Here is an 11,051-nt window from a genome sequence, read left to right as displayed (position 1 = left end):
TCTTTTCAACTAACAGTTGTGCAGGGCTCAGAGAGTTAGGAAGGAGGTACATTTATTTTACATGTACGTGGCACTGAGGGCTTTTTGCCATTTATCTGGGGCATTTTGTAAAACTCTTTCAAACTCAGTCTACCCTTTAGGCCTATGCTGAGGCCTCATTGTCAGATTCAACCATTACATATATGCAAAGAGCAAAAAGCCACAGCGCCTACCAGCCACCGTGATGGGAAATCTGGGAAATCAATCACATGGTTTATTTCCTGCTAATGCAAATGAAGCAATTGCCGCAGGAGAGAAATCCCGTAGGGAACGTGTGCTCCACCTGCTCCAATTGCCTTTGAGAGGACTGCAATTCTCTGGCTCATGCACACAGTAAATATTTACTGCTGAGCAATGTAAAATGGCAGCACTATTTCAAACCGAAACACTCCCCACCCTACTCTCTGACTGTGGAGCCACAGGAAGCTTCCTGCCGAGATAATTACGCAATTATCCCTTCTGTTCTACTGCTGCTATTGAGATGGTTAAACAAGTTAAACCTCTCCCTCACTGGGGCAATGATCTCTCAAGGGACTAAGACGGGCCATATAAAATATTCAGTCTTAAGATGTGCAGTTATAAAAGCTGCCAACCACAGAAATACACCCTCTTTATAAGGCTATTGTGGAAAACCGGGGTGTGTGATAGTTTTTACCTATAATGGACTCAAATGCAGTTGGGAGGCAGACGGCAGTAGCTTTATTTTGGGGACAGCACATAGGTTTTGGGTAGAGACTGAACTGTGACTATACACATAGTCCTGTTATCAAATAAAATACCCATATCTCAGAAGTTCTGGTTCTCTGAAAATTTTCACATAAAAATACCATCTGGAAACAAAGCGATTGGAGTTTAGCTATTTTGTCAAGTTACAACAGGTAGCAAAGTCTATGTACAGCATTTTCATTAATGACAGTTTCAAAATAACCTCAAACGGTTTAAATACATAATATGTGCTTAAAAAAAGATCAACTATACACAGTATGCAGCATTGACACACAGAATGGAGACAAATATGCATTGTCCTATCATAAATCAAGAAGAAAAAACACAGCTCCGATAATGCAATGCTTGGGCAGCTGATAATACAATGCTAGAAGCTACCTGGCACTTAAAGCTGTAAAAACTGAAAACACTTGTGGAAATATACATCACTTTCTACAGCGGGGAGTTTTAAAAAGTACTGAAAACAAAGGATTTGATGCACATAAGGTCTCCTGTAAATAATGCACCAGTTGGTGATTCTCTACTCTCCGCACAGGCTGTGAGAGGACCTCTTGCTCTGGCATCAAGTGAGGAGAAGCATTTGGATGAGAAATGTTACCTAAGCTCCAGGTGTTGCTGGAGTGTTTCAAGGAGCAGGATGTTAGAGCACATCAGAGTTGAAAGGCAATGACTGCTTTTTGCACAAAATAATGCCCAACAACGTGAACGCACTGATGCTTCTTGCTGTAAGGATCTTAGCAAGCTGTATCACCTGGAGGCACATGCAGACCACAGAAGTCTAGTAGAGCATTAATCCCAGAAGGATATCTCAGATATAATTACATTTACCTACAGAATAATCAGAGGCTACCAGAGCAATGGAGCATGGTGTGTGCAGTTCTGCAGTTCACAGAATACACTTGGCATGAAGGATCGATTGAATCCTACATTATGTCAGATGTTACCACAGAACTACAGGCCCTCAGTAAATGATTGAAAGGTACAGCACATACTTGGTTTTCTGCTGGGCTCTCTGGCTAGCCTCAGAAGCTACACTGCAGGGCTTTAGCTGCTTGAAGGAATCCCACTGATTGCTAGACTTTCAGACTGCCAAGGGTTTTACACTTTCTACGGAGGCTTCAAGATGCTCAGTGAACTATGTCTCCTGGCAAGTCCATGTAGATCTGGTGAGGAAGATGTTAATTTTCTAGTAAACTGTCCAGACCCATCAGTCATTGCCACACACCTAAGCTAATATGACACAGCCAGGAAGGAATTTCAGGATGGTCCCACTGTATAAAGCAACTGGATGAAATCATATTGGATCCATGTTTGGAGACAAAATGGATACACCGTGCACAATTCTGGGAGGTAATCTCCTGACATTGGCACTGACCTTTCCCTGCTAGAGCCCAAACCCTGAAGCGCCCTGACTCAACCAGTGCGGGGTCAGTGGGAGTTCTGACCGGGTAAGAGCTGTGGAAATATTAAGTGCTGGCTGGTGGGTTCGAAAGCGCTGCAGGGACTCTGAGGAGGAATTCAGCTTGACTCATCAGCGGTTCCTCCCAAGGTTCCCCGGAGAGCCCTCTCCAGTGGCAGCTCCATCACCAATTCAAGGGGGTTGGCATGTGCTGCCTTCTGTGCCCAAGCAGCTCTTGCTCACTGGGTAGGGGGCAGGCCCTGGCCTTGTTCTCCCTCTGACTCCTTGGGAGCAGTGCCTGTGTCCCATGGTGGGAGAGTGCTGAGCCCTTGTTACATGGGGAGAAGCAAACTCTTTGTGCACTCACAACAGAGTCCTGGGCAGGGATCCCAGGGTTTACTACTGCCGACATATACAGATTCTGAAAAATGTAATGGGGTTTCTACATCCCGGTGTGTCTGCAAACCTGATTCAACAATACACTGGAAATCTAGGGCACTAAACGTAAGATCCTGTAGTTAGGACTAACACAGCGTTTGTCTTAACTCTGTAACCCTGTCTCCCCGCCCCCCACATCCATCCCAGGACCCATCCATGGTGCCTTGTCACAGAAGTTATTCCTACAGTGTCCAGATTACCACCAAACAAGCCCCTTTGCCTTGGTCCATGGTTCTGATTGGTGCTAACATGACAACAGCATATTTACAACCAACAGGAACCAATTGCACTTTGTTGGCAATAAAGTGTTGCACCGAATGTCACCGCAAGCCCATCACCAGGCGAGGGGCGAGGTCATCCTGGGACTGCGCTGGCTTTCGCAGGCCTGCACGTCACTGAGCGCCCGCTGCAGGGAGAGAAGGAAACAAAACGAGACGTGCCATCAGGCAAAGCCAGCTCTCCATGGACAAGGAGAATGCTTCAGACTCGCAGAAACACGCAGGATTGAGCTCTGCCCTCAAACTGCTCCATGCACATTCTACCCAAGCCAACGAGTGGTGAGCATGAGTGGCTGAGGGCAGTAAATCCGGTTGCAGGGATGGTGCCAAGCAGAGAGAGGATCAGGCCTATGCCCAACTTTCCTCTTCTACAGCAAGTTTAGTACAGGTGCAGGGGACTGCACTGAGCCTCTGAGACTGAAGTCCTCTCTTCTTCCACAGAACTAGTACAGCATGCGCTGTGCAAAGGCAGGTTTCCTGCGGGAGTGCTTCAGGACTGTCCTGGGAGGACTGTCTGCAAGGATACCTCTGTCTCTGCACCCTTTCCATCCTTAGCCTTCTGCTGGGCCCATTGGCAAGGGGTGCCAGTTAATGCCAAGTCTGTTGTGGAACTCGCTGTCCCTATGCTTAGACTCAAGCCCGGGATCAGTGCCCTTCACAACAGCCCATCAGATGGTAACAGCAATTGCTTCACTTTCCATCTGGTCAGTATTCGACCTGGTGACCTAGAGCTGAACGGCTCTGAAGTATCCGCCAAGTCTCCTGAGCCAGCCGATTCCTGACTTGCTTTTCTTTACAGATTTGGATTTTACTCACATTCAGAGCCAAATATTGAGTTAAAGCTAAACTAAGCCTCACTAGCAGGTGATGCAGCAAAACCCATCCCGGGCCTTTACGGTGAGGCCCCACCCATGTCTGCTGGCTCCATAGCAACGCAACTCACCTCAAACTTGCTCATGAACTCAGCAAAAATGCCAAAAAAAGATTCAGATGTGGTCACTTTGGAGTCTTCTCCAAAAAAGGACAGGACTTTGCTGAATTCCTCCATGGCCTTATGCTGCAGGCCATCCAGAGATTTTATAGTGGGATGGGCGCTCTCCAGGAAAGACTGAGAGGAGTGGTTTAAGGGAAAACTACACCATATTGTGGCAAGATCCTGAACAGATGCTGCTTATAAAGGGGTGGGTTTTCATCTACAGCTGCAATGTCAGCACAGCAACTTTGGGCTGATAAACTAGTTAAAAAGAAACCCACACACAAAAGGGAGTTTGTTTTGCAAAGGCAACGTCTCTGCATCCATCTCCTACAACACAGGGAGAGACAACACCAAGAGCCTTCTGCCCACAGGGGAGTGGCTTCCCCCATGATAACTCTGCAAAGGCATGAACACTGGCAGCTCCATTGGGAGCCCTCTCACCTCTGGGTCATAAGGGTGGAGTCCATACTATGCTCTTCACCAAATGGTGCCTCCTTACTAGATGGCCAGAACGCTTAACAAACACCAGGATAAAGAAAGCACATAGCGATGTTTGTGTTTTATGGAAGGATACATTCATCACAATAGCAAATTTGTCCTCCTCAGCAGCTGGCATGCTGTGGCAGGCAGTCTCTATTTCACTGATGGTGATGTGAAGGTCGTTGAGATCGGCTGTTAATGTTCTCTGATTCACTGAATAAGGAGGAGAGTTTAAAACAATGTCATTAAGATAGTTCTGAGTCATTGCCAGCTGCTGTTAAACCGAGAGCAGGGAAAGTGAGATGCATAGGTTAAAAGCAAAAGGGGCTTTACAATGTGGTCTACAGCTGCCCTCATCTTTAATGCAGAAGTTCTTCTTGTGGAGGTACATGTCCCAGCAAGTGCTCCTCCCTCTTGACCTGAGTGACCAAGCTGCATTGCATTCTGGGTGAAGCCAGACCTCCAGGTGGTGACAGAGACATTCTTATTGACCTCTACCAGGTGAGTGAGCTACCCATTAACCCAGAAAGACTGGTGATTGTCAGGAGGAGACATGCAGAGAACACTGGAGAGAAACTGGGTCTTGCCAAGTGCAAGAGGCCTGGGGGATTCAATGGCAGAGGAGGAAGGATAGTTATGGATCAATGAGTACTTTGACATGGGAGGGGAATTTAGTGAGTTTAGCCACAAAATGAATGGATGGAAGGAAGGATATTGACTGTTAAGGGGGGGGAGGGAAAAGCAGGAGCTGGGGAGAAAGAATTAGTAATAAAGGCAGAGAATTATTTTAAGAAAAGCTAGGCGAAGTGAGAGCGCTGGGCAGGAATATTACAGGTGCAAACAGGCTAAGTGGAGAAAATTAAAACCTAGGGGCCTGAATCTCCTGTCTCTTACACTACACCAGTTTTATGCAAGTGCAACTCACTGACTTTGACTGAGTTACTTCCAAATATCAGGGAGAGAGAAGAGACTTAGGCCCCATGTATGATATTCAGCATGTACATACTGTATGTTGGGCCACCACTGACACAGGCGCATGACAAGCCAAAGGACCATGAGACCTTTCAATTATAACTCAGCAACACCTGATGTTCCCACTTGTGTGATGTCTGTAGTTAGAATGTGAACTCCTTGGAGCAGGGCGTGGGGCAGCTTTGCGTGTCGCTAAGGCACACAGCACAGAAACATTATTCTAAACAATCAAACGCCGGGATCTGTAATCATCACAGCCACCTTTGTCACACCTGCTCACTCAGGAGGACGGGGCCTGAAGATCAGGTGTGGCTGTCAGGTCCCCAGCTTGGCTGTAATATGGCCCACAAGAGGCCTGTGTTTGAGATGCTTGTGAGCTCAGTACTGCCGCACTGGAGTTGTTCAGACATCTGGTCCTGACAGCGTGATGCCGATGAGCCATGAGAATGAACCAACCCAGCTGATGTCTGTGAATATTCAATATAACAACTGGGGCCTCAGCTTCAACGCTAAAAAGGTATGTTTTTCACTGCAGGGTAACACACACATGAACAATCCTGCCCTTTCATCCCTCTCTGTGCAGGGGTGGCCTGTTTTGGGGGGGATAGCTCAGGGGTTTGAGCATTGGCCTGCTAAACCCAGGGTTGAGAGTTCAATCCTTGAGGGGGCCACCTAGGGATCTGGGGCAAAATCAGTATTTGGTCCTGCTAGTGAAGGCAGGGGGCTGGACTTGATGACCTTTCAAGGTCCCTTCCAGTTCTAGGAGATAGGATATCTCCATTAATTTAAGAACCTGTCCAAGGCACTTTGGTTTTACCATGAAGTACATTAGGCCAGGTCAGCACTAAAGGATCTGGCTTAAAACCAGCAAAACCAAAGAAGATGCAAGGTCAATCACAACTACCACTGTATGGAACGTCTCCTTTGGGGTCTAGCGATTGCTGCACTGCCCGGTGGGCAGAGTCTGGGCTGAGTTCAAATACACCCCCTAGAGTTGGAACACTTCCCCCAAGGCATCTGAACTCAGAGCCTCCGGAGGCTGCTATGCTGGGCTGGAAATCTCACAAGAGCAGGCTCCCTTCTGAGCTCTCCAATACTTCCACGGGGCCAGAAACACCAGGGGCAGAACCTTCCTTAGGGTATTATGGTATTTCTCCTCCACTGCTCACCAGGACGTGGACGGGCCGAAGCGCAGCATAAGGAGTAACTAGTATTAAAATGGGAACCAAATGTTTTCAAGCCTCAAGAATGGACCCATCTCTAAAAGGAACCTAACTAAAACCCCAGATTCAGATACCTCCGTGCTTTATGGCTCCAGCCCATCGCTAGTTCTTATTTATCCAGGCTACTTCCTGTCTCTATTTGTGTCAAACTACTGCAGTTCATATGCTATGCCTAATGGTGGCATGGAACCAAGAGGGGGGCGCAGAGAGGCAAGGGGCAGGGGAGTCCTTCATTGGCCCTGTACCAGAACAGGTTTCTCTGAGGATGCTCCTTGTTTATTTACCTTTGGCAGCGAGCGGCACTGTAGGAAGGTCCTTGGCAAAACCCAAAAGTTCTGGGAAATGTTGGCTAAGCGATTTGGCAAGAATGTGCAGGAAAGTGGATTTCCCATCAACGGTCTTGGTTGTGTTCAGCTAGAACAAAGCAAAACAGGTAAGGAGATTCCTATACTGGAGGGTGGGTTTTTCACTGACCATTCAGCCTACATGTGCAGTTTCCAAAATACTGCCAGAAACATTCACGCGCCCCTGCTGGGATCACTCTACACTCACGTTCACAGGAGCTCCCACCAGCAGCAGCGGCACGTTACGGATTAATGTTTAAAAGTGGTGTTTAATGTTTACACAGTATATTAAATCCAGATTAGTGAAATGGAGAAACTAAATGAAAAGTTTCTCCACGTTGGGAGCAATGTTCCCTCTAATTTTTCCCACCCATGTGCAGATTGAATTTGGAGTCCAATATGGAGGTGATGTGTGACACATCAACTTCATATAGGTGCACATAACAGAAGTCATGTGGTGTGGGTAGGGCTGAGGGGTTCAGAATGTGGGAGGAGGCTCAGGGCTGGGACAGAGGGTTGGGGTGCAGCGGTGTGAGGGCTCTGCCTGGGGGTGCGGGCTCTGGGGTGGGGCCAGGGATGAGGGACTCAGGGCTGGGGCAGAGGCTTGGGGTGCAGGGGTGGGGAGGAGGGCTCTGACTGGGGGTGCGGGCTCCGGAGTGGGGCCAGGCACCAGGGGTTTGGGATGCAGGAGGGTGCTCCGTGGCTATGGCGGGGAGAGAGGACTCCCCCCAGCTATCTCTCCCTGCAGCAGCACCTGCGCTGGGGGGGAGTGGCGCCTCTCCCTGCTGCAGCAGCTCTGAGGCTGGGGCTGCAGGATAGGTGCCCCCTCCCCTGGCCCCAGCAGGTCCAGGCCGGGGCATAGTTGGGGGCCAGGCTAGGTTTGGGCCGGGGGATGGGCACTCCTCCCCTGGCAGGTCCCCGGGCAGGTTCCCTGAACACCTGCATGGTGCTAAATAGAATGCTGCTCAGCTTGCAGGGAACTTAGGCTGGGGACCCTGTGAGTCTACCTCTGCCCCTGAAGCATTCTCTCTTTATGCCCCCTATGTCACCAGCACACCTGAGCTGCATGACGGCACAGACAGACACTCAGATACTACAGTGATGGTTGCAGTATAAGAACCTATACAGAGTAGCAGGCCTTCTCCCAGGAGATGTCCATGGTGCCACCACAGCACCATTATTAGCTCCTGCCAACCTAGGAACCGAGTGTGAGTCTGAGACCCCCACAGGGAAGTGCACTGTGTCACTACTGACCCAGCCCTGCTTTATAACCCCTGCCTTGGTATCCCCACCCGGCCACTGACCTGCTCCCTTCAAGGGGCCCTGAAATGGCCACTGCACTCAAAAGCTGTCTTTGGAAATACATCCAGTACCCTGGTCCCTCCCTGAGCTCTCAGCATTCATCAGCATGAGAACAGCATGTGCAATGAGGACTGTTCCCATTCGCCTTACCTCGGTGAGGAAGTTGATTTTAAAGCCTGTCGTTTTATTGGTCTTGGGCTGCCCGTTGTTCAAATAGTTCCCCATTGCCAGCACAAACTGCAAAGAGAACCTCCCATGAGTGATCAGTCACCGAACCCTGCCCTGCTACTCGCCCTCCCTCCCACTGTGCCTAATGCTGGGCTGGAGCGGACACATCAGGAACCCAGCAGGGAAGCTAGTTTTGGTGCAGCACCTGGATCACGGATAGAGAGCACCCCTGTGGGAGAAGCTGAGAAAACAAGCTTATTTCGGTGCACGCTTGGAAAGTTATGAAGGGAAACTGCAGTGATTCGTTACAAGGCATTAGACGGACGAATAAATGTTAAGGGCAAAATTCTGCCTGCTCTTTGGTGAATGCACAGTCAGTCTCTTCTTCACCCTGGCTAACCTGCACAGGAGCCCAGCACAGTCCAGGCAGAGCCCTCCCTTGAGCTCTAGGCCCCGGGGCTACCAACAGGCCACCAGCATCCCAGCCCCACGGGGATGTGGTCAGTAAGCTGGGGTGTGGCAGGAGGTGCTGGGAGGAATGTGTGCTGCTCCTTTCAAAGACAAGTATAAGATGCACTACACCGCAGGCTCAGCGCCACCAATGTTCTCAATCAGCTCTGGAAACTCTTCCAACCCCACTTCTTTTCCTTCCCTAATGAGAGCTACAAAACATACCACGTTGGCCATCTCCAGCAGTAGCTACCTCTGAGTAACGACTGTGCAAATGGTCTCCAGATATCTAAAAGATGATTATACAGAGGATGGTGATCAATTGTTCTCCATGTCAGGCTGGATATTAGGAAAAAATGTCTAACCCTAAGGATAGTTAAGCACTAGAACAGGGTGCCTTGGGAGGTCGTGGAATCCCTGTCATTGGAGGTTTTAAGAACAGGCTAGACAAATACCTGTCAGGGATGGTTTAGTCCTGCCTCAGCGCAGGAGGAATGGACTAGAGGATCTCTCAAGGTCCTTTCCAGCCAGATATTTCTCTGATTCTATGAATCAGGACATATGGCAAAAGGGTCATTTCCCCCCCACATCCATAACTCAGCTGAACTAATTCTGAGGCCGTGTCAGCTGTGGGCTGAGACAAAGCATGGAAAATGTTAGCCTAAAAAGCAATAGGGAGAGAAAGTTCTGAGTAACTGGGAAGGGAGGGAGGTGGGGAGGTAGAATGGAAACTGGAACATACCATTAACTACAGTGGCTGCTTCAAGCACATGCTATCTTATTTATTAAAAATGAGTTCTCCATGCAGTTTGTGGGAATACCCATCACTGCTTTAGTGCGTCTGTAAGAGCAAATTGTCTCTCTCTCTCAGCAAAAGCTGCCACTGGAGTTCCCAGCAGGTGTTCCAGTCTGATGGTCTAGAGACCAAGACAGAGAATGCAGTACCCATGTGAACGTACAGGAACTCAGGAGACTTTCAAAGCCATTTGGGGGTCTATTATTTGCACGTTTGGTTACTGACTTGTAGGGGGCTTGCGCAGCCAGAGATCTCAGTGGGAGTTACAGACAGAGGACTGTCCTGCAGGATCTGCAATTCCGCCTGAAGTTCAAATGGGAACTAATGGCCTGATCCATCGCATCTCACTCGCCAGCAGGCAGCTTCTTGCGTGATAGTTAATGATGTATTTGACCCCTACCTCTGTGCAGGCATGTGTGCGTGACAGATTGACTTTGGCTTGCAACTCGAGGTAGTAAACAGAATCTCCTTTATCTTCTGCAGCAGTCTCCCTTTCAGGATCAGTGCGCTTATGTTTTGAGTATGTAGGCCCTGCCCTGGGATCTGTAAGCCTGTTGTATAGGGAACTCTCCTGTTGATCCAATGCCCGTGCTCTTTGCCGCAGAAGGCCAAAGGGCTTGGACGCCTCTCTTTGCTTACCCATGGAGATCTTTGAGGAGTGAATTCTTGTCATGTAACCCTTTCACCAGAGCCAGGCTTTCCCTCCTTTCTGTCCCTCTGACCCTTCACAGTGGGGCTGGGCAGTTTTGGAAATAGGCTAGGACCCCCAGGGCTCAGCCTTCAATAAAGTGCTCTCAGTGCCTTTCATTAGAAAAGGCCCCTCACAGTCACTGGAAGATGATTCAAGACCTGTCATGACAAGAAGACAGAGGAGCTAAAGGAAAGTGGGGGACCCCCTTGCAAGGCCGGCTCCAGGCACCAGCCTGGCAAGCAGGTGCTTGGGGCGGCCACTCCGGAAAGGGGCGGCACATCCAGCTATTCGGCGGCAATTCGGCTGACGGTCCCTCACTCCCGCTCGGAGTGAAGGACCTTCCGCCGAATTGCCGCTGCAGATCGCGATTGCAGCTTTTTTTTTTTATTATTTATTTTTTTGCGCCGCTTGGGGCAGCAAAAACCCTGGAGCCAGCCCTGTCCCCTTGTCATGAGTGCTAGAGCCCACCACTGGAGCTGTGTGAATTTCTCATATCTAGTTAATCGGTAGCCAGCTACTGGCTCCAGACGGCTAACTAGGTGTGATTTGGGTTGCTGCGAAAAGGTCATTAAGAGGATTAAACATTCATTTGGAAATGTCCTTTGTCACATCGTGTTCTGTTTGTTTTACCAGTTTCTTCTAAAGCATGAAACTGATAGCAAGAGGCAAATCTACAAGCCCCCCGCCCAGTGGATCGGTCAGGAAGGCAGGGGTAGGCTGCTGCAGTCCAGGGCCAAGCTACACAGCAAGGGAAGAAGGATTTTTTCCA

General features: G+C 49.3%; 1 protein-coding gene across 1 annotated transcript in view; it reads right to left on the bottom strand.

Moving 5' to 3' along the window:
• Positions 1-715: 715 nt before the first annotated feature.
• Positions 716-11,051, bottom strand: part of GRID2IP (Grid2 interacting protein) — a 98,383-nt gene continuing 88,047 nt past the window's right edge. Inside the window, exons 19-23 of the mRNA XM_054043166.1 lie at positions 8,328-8,414; positions 6,816-6,945; positions 4,431-4,549; positions 3,824-3,988; positions 716-3,008 (exon numbers count right to left, since the gene is read on the bottom strand). Of these exons, the coding sequence (XP_053899141.1) occupies positions 2,937-3,008; positions 3,824-3,988; positions 4,431-4,549; positions 6,816-6,945; positions 8,328-8,414 (573 nt within the window). The 3' untranslated portion in view covers positions 716-2,936. The remainder of the gene's footprint in view (positions 3,009-3,823; positions 3,989-4,430; positions 4,550-6,815; positions 6,946-8,327; positions 8,415-11,051) is intronic.

Source organism: Malaclemys terrapin, chromosome 10, assembly GCF_027887155.1.
Source record: "Malaclemys terrapin pileata isolate rMalTer1 chromosome 10, rMalTer1.hap1, whole genome shotgun sequence".
Taxonomy (NCBI): domain Eukaryota; kingdom Metazoa; phylum Chordata; order Testudines; family Emydidae; genus Malaclemys; species Malaclemys terrapin.
The sequence above is the reverse complement of the archived record's forward strand: the minus strand, read 5'-3'. Positions and strand labels throughout refer to the sequence as shown.